This window comes from Bison bison, unplaced genomic scaffold, assembly GCF_000754665.1.
Source record: "Bison bison bison isolate TAMUID 2011002044 unplaced genomic scaffold, Bison_UMD1.0 scf7180017864103, whole genome shotgun sequence".
Taxonomy (NCBI): Eukaryota; Metazoa; Chordata; class Mammalia; order Artiodactyla; family Bovidae; genus Bison; species Bison bison.
Window position 1 is genome coordinate 698833 of NW_011494675.1, and position 13907 is coordinate 712739.

General features: G+C 36.3%; 1 protein-coding gene across 1 annotated transcript in view; it reads left to right on the forward strand.

The window, feature by feature from the left end:
- CPE (carboxypeptidase E) overlaps positions 1–13907 on the forward strand; it is a 160908-nt gene that overhangs the window by 138971 nt on the left and 8030 nt on the right. The window contains exon 10 of the mRNA XM_010838668.1: positions 3611–3710. Coding sequence (XP_010836970.1) covers positions 3611–3710 — 100 coding nt within the window. The remainder of the gene's footprint in view (positions 1–3610; positions 3711–13907) is intronic.

Here is a 13907-nt window from a genome sequence, read left to right on the forward strand (position 1 = left end):
TTTCCCACTCTATTGTTTTCCTCTATTTCTCTGCACTGATCACTGAGGAAGGCTTTCTTTTCTCTCCTTGCTATTCTTTGGAACTCTGCATTCAAATGGGTATATCTTTCCTTTTCCCCTTTGCTCTTTGCTTCTCTTCATTTCACAGCTATTTATAAGGCCTCATCAGACAGCCATTTTGCTTTTTTGCATTTCTTTTCCATGGGGATGGTCTTGATCTCTGTCTCCTATACAATGTCACGAACCTCGATCCATAGTTCATCAGACACTCTATCAGATCTAGTGTCTCAAATCTATTTCTCACATCCACTGTATGATTGTAAGGGGTTTGATTTAGGTCATAACTGAACGATCTAGTGGTTTTCCCTACTTTCTCCTATATAAGTTTGAATACAGCATAAGGAGTTCATGATCTGAACCACAGTCAGCTCCCGGTCTTGTTTTTGCTGACTGTATAGAGCTTCTCCATCTTTGGCTGCAAAGAATATAATCAATCTGATTTTGGTGTTGGCCATCTGGTGATGTCCATGTGTAGAGTCTTTTCTTGTGTTGTTGGAAGAGGGTGTTTGCTATGACCAGTGCGTTCTCTTGGCAAAGCTCTATTGGTGATTAGGAGATCCAATTCAATGATTGGTTGAGAAGAAATCTATTGCAGAGCCTTAAAAGGGTGTTTTTAGGACCTCGAGTTGTAAAGTTAATCAACGTAAATAGTTTTCTAAGAAGAGCTCCTATGCAATAGCCATGGAACTGTCTAGTTCTCAAAATTTCCAAAGAATTTTTCAAAGAATGGTTCATGAGCACTTGCCTCAGACTCATCTAGATTATTGTTAAAAATGAGTTTTCAGTCCCAACACTGAATCACATTCCTTGAACGGCAGGACCCGAGTCTCCATTTCAGCAAGCCCTCTGGAGGACACTTAAGTATTTGAAGATTTAAAGGTTATTGACATTAAACTATTCTAGCGACAATGAAAATTTAATTTTTTTTTTTTTGTTTTTAGCCTTGCTTGATTGAAATGTCTAGAATCTGGGGAAGGAGAATTATAGGAAGAACAAGTGTAGTAAAATAACTTGCCCAGATATGAGTGAAATTTATTAATAAACTTCTGGGGTTTCTTTTGCAAACACCATAAAGTAACTGTTTTCCAGTCTGCATTCCTGTGGAGTCCTAGTAGCCCATAACATTTCCATTGAGGTTTATTCCTATAGTGGAAAATTTCAAACAGAAAAATAATGCTCCATAATTGGCGTATCATACATTTATTTATTTAACCATCAGGTTGGTTTGTTTCTCACCTTTGGTTCTTGTCTCATAGTAACAAAGATTTAGAATGATGGACTAAAGGGTTTGAAACAGCAGAAAAGTTGCAGTTCAGTTATAGCTCAAGCAGACAGAACATTTATTAAAGAGACTTGGAAGTGGGCCAACCTGAAAGGAATCATAACAATCCCTCTTGGCTTCTCCTTTTATACTTCCTGTCTCTTCCTCTTGGTTCTGTCCTGTGCAAAATAGGACCTGTACTCACCACCTATCAGGAAAGGGCATACCCTCAAGGCTAGTTGGCACTTGCAAGTTACACAGCCACAGTCTCTGTTGTGCATGTCTTTCCCATCATTCAGTTTGTACAATCAGATATATGTATATATGAACACATACATATTTATGACTATGTAAAAATTCATAAATCCATACATATTATGAGTATTTATGAGCACTTAATGGGCTCCTAGCTGTTTAAGGTTACTTGAAGAAGCCCCTGTGGTTAGTTTGTATTCACTATGTGCCTAGGGTGCATGTGCAGGAGTTGGAAAAGTCTCTGTGGTTATTTTTGTAGCATATCTGTGAGCTCTCCTGGGTGTGTTTAGGATGGGGTTTAGAGATCAGCTTGCATCCTTTTCGGCTAGGCCACTGCTTGTTGCTCATGCCTAATTTCCTACCTAACATAGCTATTTGTTAATCACATACTGTAATTTAAGTCTTGGGTTGCAGAGGCAGAAAAACATACAATTATGAATATTAATGGGTATATTTATACCTAATGTAGGTGAATTATATGTTTTTGAAGTGATTGATTTATTTTTTCAATGATGAGGACATTTTAAACATATATCAGGATTATAGTGCCCCAAGATGAATAAATTAATCTCTACAATTTTTCTGATACTTTTACCATGTGAATTTCATTAAGAAAGCTAACTTCTCTTGTTTCCAGTAGCTAAATTTCAGTCTCATTCAATTTTGGTTGGCTAATCCATAGGTGAATCTTGGGGAAAAGATTAAAAATATCTTTTTGTTTTAAAATTGTGTTTACTCTCTTCTCACTTTACTGGTTGCCATTAAAATTATTATTACTGCAAATGTACCACTTTTTACAAAAATGTTTATTTGGCTGCATTGGATCTTAGTTTTAGTACATAGGATTTTCGATCTTTGGCATGCAGGATTTTTTAGTTGTGGCATGTGGGATCTAGTTCTCTGACCAGGGATCAAACTCAGGCCTCCTGCATTGAGAGCACACAGTCTTAGCCACTGAACCACCCGGAAAGTCCCTGTATCACTTTTTTACCATGAGTAAATTGCGTTTAGAGAAAAGAATTATGTGTTACTTAAAGAGTTTTGCTTTTTTTAAAAAAATAGAAAATTCAAAAAAATTTTACTAGTATACAAACGGTATCTCTTTGATAAAACATTTTACCACTGCCATATTTACTCTCCAGTGACAAAGGGTCACATGAGATTTATTCTATTTTCTGTAGGAAAATATGTAAATATCATCAATAGCAAAAGAAAATGTATTTTCTGGGGTCATATGAGTGAAGAGCAACTGGAGTGGGGTGGATGGTGTTTTGCTAAATTATCAAGATTGATAGATTATCATTTGATATTCCAGAAGCAGTACTTTCTCAAAGACCTTAAGTGACCCTACTTTACTTCAAATACATGTTGACTTGGTTGAATTATCATTTATAAATAAAATTGTTTTTGTAGTTTTCATTGTAGTAGTTAGTTGATGACAGCAACTTAATTCAATAGCTTGTTCTCAACATAAACTCTTCTTTTTTATTAATAAACCCAGTTTTCAGTTAGTAAGTTCACTGACTTTTCATGCACTGATTTTCAACCAAAATAATATTATTAGTGGGTTTAATGCAAAAATATTCACAGTATATATATATCCTTTTATCTAAAAGGAACAAGTATTGAAGGGCTACAATGTGATATCTTGTTAACTGATACGTGGCATATAAAGTATACATAATTAACCAAATTTAAAATAGAAAGCAATGAAATATGTTCAGACCAGAACTGTTTTACACATTGACAGGTTTTTTGTTTGTTTGTTTGTTTTGGTAGTTTGGAAGGTACTTCAAAGTCTTATTTGACTCAGAATAAGATATCAATTTTCCAGGGGTTACTTCTCATTTGTCTACTTGAGAAAAAGCAGAGTAAAGAATGTACAAAAAATTCAGTGACTTTTTGAGCTTGTTTTGATACCTAAACAATAGAAATCTGCAGTATTTTGCTAGAAAATAAGGAGATGTTTGATATGAAGCATGTTTTTAGGTTGTTTCTAATACAAATTTTTTTGGTTATTCTTGACCATCACAGATACACCGAGGAGTTAAAGGATTTGTCCGAGATCTTCAGGGTAACCCGATTGCTAACGCCACCCTCTCTGTGGAAGGAATAGACCATGATGTCACATCTGGTGGGTGTTCTTTGCTGTGATCAGAGGCTCTAGTATTGCATATGTGACCGTGTCTACTTCTTAGCGTAGTTACATTCTTATACTGTTCTATGCAAAGCAATTAAATGCCTCATGTCTCTTTACACTCTCTCCAGCTTTGATCTAGTTAAATTTTTATCTGGGGAACAGGTCAGGTAGTTACTTAGGAGGGCTGTGAGGCAGGGCCGTCTGTGAGACTCTTTGCAGTTGTCAAGGCAAAGGAAGATGAACCAGCTGGAATTAAAATGCTATATCCTAATGATCTCTCCTAAGAAGGGCTTCCCTGGTGGCTCAGAGGGTAAAGTGTCTGCCTGCAATGCGGGAGACTTGGGTTCGATCCTTGGGTCAGGAAGACCCCCTGGAGAAGGAAATGGCAACCCACTCCAGTACTCTTGCCTGGAAAATCCCATGGAGAAGTCTGGTGGGCTACAGTCCATTATCGCAAAGAGCTGGACGCGACTGAGCGACTTCACTATCACTTTCAAGAAGAGATTCTAAAGAGCTGTTAATTGGTGGACCTCAGGAGGGAGCAGAAGAGTAGGAAGGAGGTTAACTGCCTGTGTTTTGTTGTCTAGGATGTCCCATCCATTTCTTCATTTAATCTGTGTCATAAAGCCATATGTATCCAAGGCTGAAAAGGACCTTACAGGATTGAAGTTTATGTTAGTTGTTTCTAGGTTTAAAGCCCTCTTTCCATTTTCCTAGTTTGGGGGGAATGATGTGTTTTTCTGGCAAACCTATCTACTACTAGCAAGTCGCTTCAGTTGTGTCCGACTCTGTGCAACCCCACAGATGGCAGCCCACCAGGCTCCGCCATCCCTGGGATTCTGCAGGCAAGAACACTGGAGTGGGTTGCCATTTCCTATCTACTCCTGTTAATAAACATCTCTCCAACTCATTTTAGTGTAATTCTCATTTGTTGGTATCTTATCAAAAACAATAATATCTTTTTAGCTATAAACTCCATTTATACATGTTTCAAGACCTTAGCATTAGTTAACCTTTAAATTAGTGCCCAAACATCCTATACCATTAACTCTTATTTAACCTCCACATTTATAATTTGTATTTTTTAATCTTGAATATTTGTTTTCTAAAAATCCATTTATTTATTCAAACAACAATGCTTTTCAACACCCGATGAAGTGCCAGCCCACCTTCTGGACCAATATATGCCAGAATCTGTGCCAAATTATTGCTCCCTTCACCCCTGGGGCAGGACTTCTTGAAGGACCTAGGCCGTGCACCCTATGGCCACAAGCAACTGCTTTTGTTAACATTAGTAACATATAAACATTATTTTCTCTGCATTCCAGATGTGAAAATTTTAGGAAAATCTCACATTGGCAGTATAAATAGGTAGAAAGGAATGAAATCTGAGGAGCAGGTTCTGGGACTAGCTTTTTTAAAAAATAATTTATTTTTTATTGAAGGATAATTGCTTTACAGGATTTTGCTGTTTTCTGTCAAACCTCAACATGAATCAGCCATAGGAATACATATCTCCCCTCCCCTTTGAACCTCCTTCCCACCTCCCTCCCCATCCCACCGCTCGAGGATGATACAGAGCCCCTGTTTGAGTTTCCTGAGCCATACAGCAAATTCCCATTGGCTATCTATTTTACATATGGTAATGTAAGTTCCATGTTACTCTTAACATACATCTCACCCTCTTCTCCCGTCTCCCCATGTCCATAAGTCTATTCTCTATGTCTGTTTCTCCACTGTTGCCCTGTAAATAAATTCTTCAGTATCATTTTTCTAGATTCCATATATGTACATTAATATAAGGTATTTATCTTTCTCTTTATGACTCACTTCACTCTGTATATGTTCTAGGTTCATCCACCTCATTACAACAGACTCAAATGCATTCCTTTTTATGACTGAGTAATATTCCATTGTGTATTTGTACCACAACTTCTTTATCCATTCATCTTTCGATGGACATCTAGGCTGCTTCCATGTTCTAGCTATTGTAAATAGTGCTGCAATGAACAATGAGATACATGTTTCTCTTTCAATTTTTGTTTCCTCAGGGTATATGCCTAGAAGTGGGATTGCTGTGTCATATGTGGTTTTACTCCAATTTTTTTTTTTTAGGAAATCTCCATACCATCTTCCATAGTGGCTGTATCAATTTACATTCCCAGCAAAAGTGCAAGAGTGTTCCCTTTTCTCCACACTGTCTCCAGCATTTATTGTTTGTAGGCTTTTTGATAAGGGCCATTCTGAGCAGTGTGAGGTAGTATCTCATTGTAGTTTTGATTTGCATTTCTCTAATAATGAGCAATATTGAGCATCTTTTCATGTGTTTGTTAGCCATCTGTATGTCTTCTTTGGAGAAATGTCTGTTTAGGTCTTTTCCCCACTTTTTGATTGGGTTGTTTGTTTTTCTGGCATTGAGTTGTATGAACTGCTTGTATATTTTGGACATTAATCTTTTATCAGTTGTTTCATTTGCTATTGTTTTCTCCCATTCTGTGGGTTGTCTTTTCACCTTGCTTATAGTTTCCTTTGCTGTACAAAAGCTTTTAAGTTTAATCAGGTCCCACTTGTTTACTTTTGTTTTTATTTCTGTTACTCTAGGAGGTGGGTCATAGAGGATCTTGCTTTGATTTATGTCATCGAGTATTCTGCCTATGTTTTCCTCTAAGAGTTCTATAGTTTCTGATCTTACATTTAGGTCTTTAATCCATTTTGAGTTTATCTTTGTGTATGGTATTAGGAAGTGTTCTAATTTCATTCTTTTATATGAAGCTGTCCAGTTTTCCCAGCACCATTTATTGAAGAGGCTATCTTAGCCCCATTGTATATTCTTGCTTCCTTTGTCAAAAATAAGTTACCCATGGGTGCATGGGTTTTTTCTGGGCTCTCTATTTTGTTCCATTGGTCTGTATTTCTGTTTTTGTGCCAGTACCATACTGTATTGATGACTATATCTTTGCAGTATTATCTGAAATCAGAAGATTGATTCCTCTAGCTCCATTCTTCTTTCTCAATTCTGCTTTGGCTAATCAGGATCTTTTGTGTTTCCATATGAATTGTGAATTTTTTGTTCCAGTTCTGTGAAAAATACAATTGATAATTTGATAGGGATTGCATTAAATCTGTAGATTGCATTTGGTAGTATAATTATTTTTACAATATTGATTCTTCCTACCATAAACATGGTATATCTTTCCATCTGTTTATGTTGTCTTTGATTTCTTTCATTAGTGTCTTATAATTTTCTGTGTACAGTTCTTTTGTCTCCTTAGTTAAGTTTATTCCTAGATATTTAATTCTTTTTGTTGCAATGGTGAATGGGATTGATGCTTAATTTCTCTTCCTGATTTTTCATTGTTAGTATATAGAAATGAAAGTAATTTCTATGTATAGATTTTGTATCCTGCAACTTTGCTAAATTCACTGATTCACCCTAGTAATTTTCTGATACTATCTTCAGAGTTTTCTATGTACAGTATCATGTCATCTGCAAACAGTGAGAGCTTTACTTCTTCTTTTCCAATCTGGATTCCTTTTATTTCTTTTTCTTCTCTGATTGCTGTAGCTGAGACTTCAAGAACTATGTTGAATAATAGTGGTGAAAGTGGACACCCTTGTCTTGTTTCTGATCTTAGAGGGAATGCTTTTGGTTTTTCACCATTGAGAATAATGTTTTCTGTAAGCTTATCATATATGGCCTTTATTATGTTAAGGTAGGTTCTTTCTATGCCCATTTTTTGAAGAGTTTTAATCATAAATGGGTGCTGAAATTTGTCTAAGACTTTTTCTACATCTATTGAGATTATCATATGGTTTTTATCTTTCATTTTGTTAATGTGGTGTATCACATTGAGGGATGTCCATATATTGAAGAATCCTTACATCCCTGGAATAAACTCAACTTGATCATAGTATATGAGCTTTTTGATGTGTTGCTGAATTCTACTTGCTAAAATTTTGTTGAGGATTTTCGCATGCATGTTCATCAGTGATATTGGCCTGTAGTTTTGTTTTTTGTATTGTCTTTGTCTGGTTTTGGTATCAGGGTGATGGTGGCCTTGTAGAATGAATTTGGAAGTGTTCCTTCCTCTGCAATTTTTAAAAAGAGCTTTAGAAAGATAGGCATTTGTTCTTCTCTAAATGTTTGATAGAATTCTCCTGTGAAGTCATCTGGTACTGGGCTTTTGTTTTTTGGGGGGAAATGTTTGATCACAGCTTCAATTTCAGTGCTTGTAATTGGGTTGTTCATAATTTCTATTTCTTTCTGGTTCAGTCTTGGATAATTGAACTTTTCTATGGATCTATGGATTTCTTCCAGGTTATCTATTTTATTGCCATATAGTTGTTCATAATAGTCTCTTATAATCCTTTGTATATCTGCATTGTCTGTTGTAACCTCTCCTTTTTCATTTCTAATTTTATTGATTTAATTCTTCTCTTTTTTTCTCGATGAGTCTGGCTAAGTGTTTGTCAGTTTTGTTTATCTTCTCAAAGAACCAGCTTTTCATTTTTATTAATCTTTACTATTTCATTTCTTTTTCATTTATTTCTGCTCAGAGCTTTACGATTTCTTTCCTTCTACTAATTTTTTGTTGTTGTTGTTGTTCTTCTTCTTCTTTTTCCAGTTGCTTTAGGTGTAAAGTTAGGTTGTCTATTTGATATTTTTCTTTTTTCTTGAGGTAGGATTGTATTGCTATAAGCTTCCCTCTTAGATCTGCTTTTGCTGCATCCCATAGGTTTTGAGTTGTTGTGTTTTCATTGTCATTTGTTCCTAGAAATTTTTTTTATTTCCCCTTTGATTTCTTCAGTAACCTGTTGGTTATTTAGAAATGTGTTGTTTAATCTCCATTTGTTTGTGTTTCTTACAGGTTTTTTTTTTTGTAATTGACATCTAGTCTCATAACATGTTTTCATCAGAGAAGATGCTTGATACAATTTCAATTTTCTTAAATTTACTGAGTTTTGATTTGTGACCCATGATGTGGTCTATCCTGGAGAATGTTCCATATGCACTTGAGAAGGTGTATTCTTCTGCATTTGGATGAAATATCCTGAAGATATCAATAAGATCCATCTCATCTAATGTATCATTTAAGACTTGTGTTTCCTTATTAATTTTCTGTTTTGATGATATGTCCACTGGTGTGAGTGGTGTGTTAAAGTCTCCTACTATTATTGTGTTACTGTCAATTTCTCCTTTTATGTCTGTTAGTGTTTTTCTTATATTTTGAGGTGCTCCTATGTTGGGTGCATAGATATTTACAATTGTTATGTCTTCCTCTTAGATTAATCCCTTGATCATTATGTAGTGTTCTTCCTTATCTCTTGTAATCTTCTTTATTTTAAGGTCTATTTTGTCTGATATGAGGATTGCTACTCCAGCTTTCTTTTGCTTCCCATCTGCATGGAATATATTTTTCTGTCCTCTCACTTTTGGTCTGTATGTGTCTTGAGGTCTGACGTGGATTTCTTGTAGACAGCATGTATATGGGTCTTGTTTTTGTATCCATTCAGCCAGTCTGTGTCTTTTGGTTGGAGCATTTAATCCATTTACATTTAAAGTAATTATTGATATATATGTTCCCATTGCCATTTTCTGATTGTTTGGGGTTGATTTTGTAGGTCTTTTTTCTTCTGTTGTGTTTCTCGACTATGTAAGTCCATTTAACACTTGTTGCAAAGCTGGATGGTGGTACTGAATTCTCTTAACTTTTGCTTTTCTGTAAAGCTTTTTATTTCTCCATCAATTTTGAATGAGATCCTTGCTAGGACATTAATCTTGATTGTAGATTTTCCCCTTTCAGTACTTTAAATATATCCTGCCATTCCCTTCTGGCCTGCAGAGTTTCTGCTCAAAGATCAGCTGTTAAGCATGTGGGGTTTCCCTTGTATGTTACTTATTGTTTCTCCCTTGCTGCTTTTAATTGTAGGGAATATGCTTCCCTGGTGGCTTAGACGGTAAAGTGTCTGCCTGCATGCAGGAGACCCGAGTTTGATCACTGGGCTGGGAAGATCCCCTGGAGAAGGAAATGGCAACCCACTCCAGTACTCTTGCCTGGAAAACTCCATGGACAGAGGAGCCTTGTAGGCTACAGTCCATGCGGTCACAAAGAGTCAGACACGACTGAGTGACTTCACTTCACTTCACTTTGCTATGCACAAGCCTGTGCTATAATTAATAGAGCCTCTTTGAAAAATAAGAATAACTTTCTCATTTCCCCCAGGCGAAGGGCTGGGAGCAGTAAAAGGTCCATCGTGGAAAGACATCTTGAAAACAAGATGTTGAAGTTCTGATGTGACTGATGGAAAACCATTAGTGACTGTTCCCATAAACAGAGCCTTGAGGTAGATGCTGAGAAAGTGCATCACTAGCCAAAGGGCTAAACAAAGTCATGAAAGGGCTGAAGGTTGACACTGAGGACTGTGCATCGTATATCTTTATCCCCGATCTGAGATTGTAAAGAATAGATATCTCTAGAGCATGAGTAAAGAAGTAGAAATTAACAATAAAAGGCATGCGAGGATTAGGATCTGGGCTTTGGACTGCTATTGGCATCAGCCCCCTGATCCCCACTTTATTTCTGAGTCTTATTTTTCCTTATTCTTCTGCATCACCACTCCCTCAGGTCGGTTCGTTGTTGGGCTGGTCCCAACATTAATATTTTTCTTTGTGTTTAGTCTGTGTTAGTTTGATTAGCATGTGTCTTGGCATGTTTCTCCTTGGGTTTATCCTGTATGGGGCCCTTTGTGCCTCTTGGACCTGGTTGATTATTTCCTTTTCCATGTTGGGGATAATTTTCAACTATAATCTCTTCAAAAATTTTCTCATACCCTTTCTTTTTTCTCCTTCTGGGACCCCTATAATTCAAATGTTGGTGAATTTGATATGGTTCCAGAGGTCTCTGAGACTGTCCTCAGCTCTTTTAATTCTTTTTATTTTATTCTGCTTCTCAGAAGTCATTTCCATCATTTTATCTTCCAGCCCACTGATTTGTTCTTCTGATTCAGATATTCTGCTATTGATTCCTTCTAGAGTATTTTTAGTTTCAGTAGTTGTGTTGTTTGTCTCTGTATGTTTATTATTTAATTATTCTAGGTCTTTATTAATTGATTCTTGCATTTTCTCCATTTTATTTTCAAGGTTTTGATCATCTTTACTATCATTATTCTGAATTCTTTTTCAGGTAATTTTCTTATTTCCTCTTCATTTATTTGGACTTCTGTTTTTCTAGTTCCTTCATTTGTGCAGTATTTCTCTGCCTTTTCTTTCTTTCTTTTTTTTTTTTAGGTTACTGTGTTTGAGCTTTCCTTTTTCCAGGCTTCAAAGAAAGTTGAATTCTTTCTTGCTTTTGGTTTCTGCCCTCCTAAGATTCATCCAGTGGTTTATGTGAGCTTCATATAGGGTGAGATTTGTGCTGAGTTTTTGTTTGCTTGTTTGTTTGTTTTTCCTCTGATGAGCAAGGCTGAGTGAGGTGGTAATCCTGTCTACTGATGATTGGGTTTGTATTTTTGTTTTGTTTCTTGTTTAGATGAGGCATCCTGCACAGGGTGCTCCTGGTGGTTGGGTGATGCTGGGTCTTTTATTAAGTGGTTTCCTTTGTATGAGTTCTCACTATTTGATACTCCTTAGGATTAGTTCTCTGGTATTCTAGGGTCTTGGAGCCAGTGCTCCCACTCCAAAGGCTCAGGGCTTGATCTCTGGTCAGGAATGAAGACCACAAGTGATTTGTTATATCATTAAGTGAGATTAAAACAAATATCCAAAAATGAGAAACCAAAGATGAATCCCAGACAAATGCAGTTACAAAATCAGGCAAATAATAGTTAAAATAGGACGACCCAGAGGGATGGTATGGGGAGGGAGGAGGGAGGAGGGTTCAGGATGGATTTTCTTTTAAAAATTTAGAAAAAAAAAAAAAAAGAATTACAAAATATTGGTCTTTTGAGACTGTTTTCATATACCTAGCATAATGTTTGTAACACGTATTAGTATTGTGTTCCTTTTATTGTCAAACAACATTCCATTGTATGGATATAATCACTTTATTAATTCATTTATCAGTTTATGGGCATTTGGGTTGTTTCCACTTTTTGGCCACTATGAATAATGCTACTATAAACATACTTGTACAAAAAAAAAAAAAAAAATCCTGTGATAAACCTTAATGGAAAATAATATAAAAAAGAATGCATAAATATGTATAACTGAATCACTCTGCTGTATACCAGAAATGAACACAACATTGTAAATCAGCTTACTTCAATGAAGAAAAAATAAAGAATAAAAAAATGTCAAAAAAAAATAGAATATAAACATATACATATACACCCATGAGCAAAGTGAAAACAGTCCAACAAAAATAAAGTACAGTAGATTGATCTGGCAAACAAAGGAAATCAAAGATTATATTTACCAGTTAAGAACAATACTAACTTATGCACAAACTGGAAAACAAAGCTAAAGCAAGGTGCCAAGTTGGGAATAAAGCAGTGAAAACAAAACTAACAAATATGTTGAGAGGAAAGGAAAGAAAGAAAGAATAGGTATGCAAAGTTAAATAGAGGTATATGAAGAGGATTTATATACATTAAAGATTAACTGCAAGGGGAAGAGAACAGTAGGAAAGGCAAATAAAAGGAATAAATGTAGAAAAAGTATAATAGGTTTAAAAATTTCAAAATTAAAATTATAAAAAAGAGAAAAGAGAAAAAAAGTAAGAAGAAAGAAAAAAGAGGGGGAAAGGGGAAAACTCTACAGAACTGCAAAAGTCCAGTGTAGAGGCAAAGGTTTATAACAACAATAGAAAATGTGACTGAATACACACATATACATATACACCCATAAGCAAAATCCAAACAGCCCTCCAAAGATAAAGTACAGTAGATTGACCCAGCAAATAAAAGAAGCCAAAAACTACACCTACCAGAACAAAACTAATTAAAGCACAAACTGGAAAACAAAACTAAAGCAAGCTGCCAAGTGGGGAATAAAGCAATGAAGATAAAACTAACAAATATGTTGAGAAGAAAGGAGAGAAAGAAAAGAAAGAAAGAATAGATATGCAAAGTTAAATAGAGGTAGAAAAAGATTTATATATGTTAAAGATTAACTGCAATGGGAAAAGAACAGTAGGAAAAGCAAACAAAGGAATAAATGTGGGAAAAAATAATAGGTTTAAAAAATTAAAATTGAAAAAAGAGGAAAAAAGAGAGAGAGAGAGGAAAACTCCATAGAACTGCAAAACCCAACCTAAAGGCAGAGGTTTATGACAACAATAAAAAATGTGACTGAGGAAAAAAAAGAAAAAAGCTCAAAAGCTTAATTGGATTTCTTAGTGCCAATAAAATCGACAACTACAACAGAGGGGGGAAAAAAGGAAAAAAAAAAAAAGAATCTACAGAATAAGTAAAAATAATAATAATAAATATTTTTCTTGAGTCACTGCTGTAAGAGTCCTTTCCCGCGCTAGGAATCACAGTCCACCTTACCTCCCTAGGATGCCCTCCAACACTGTGCTGATCTCTGGACTTGCTGTAGGGGCTGCTCAGATTCTAATCTGGTCCTACTCTTGTGTGTTCGTGCCTCCAATATCCACAGCTATCAGAGCTAGTGCATTTTCTTTTGTGGGCACTCTCAATGGCCTTTTATACATTCCATAGATACAGAGTCTACTTAGTTGGTTGTGTGGCTTTAATCTGCAGCTTGTACAGCTGATGGGAATGTTTTGGATCTTTTTTCTTAGCCTCGCTACCTCTGGGTTTCAGTTGCGGTTTTATTCCCACCTTTGCATGTGGGTCGTCCACTGGGGTTTAACTCCTGAGGCTGCCCTGGACTTGGGTCTGCCCCAGTGAGGGCCAGGTGTGAAGGTGGTGCAGCTGCTTGGGTCGCAGGGGTTCTGGCAGCACCAGGTACTCAGGGGGGTTGGCAGCTAGGGCTGCAGGAAATATAGTGCTCTAGAAGGGTATGGCAACTAGTCTTGGCCAATACGCTCCAGTATTCTTGCTTGGAGAACCCTCTCTCTGACAGAGAAACCTGACAGACCACAGTCTACAGGGTCACAAAGAGTCGGACATGAACGAAGTGACCCTGCGTGCATAAATGCAGGACCATTTTTTTTTTGCCTGTGGCATCTCTTCCCCTGTGAGAGTTGAGGGTGAACATGGTGCAGCTGCTTGGGTTTCGGGGACCCT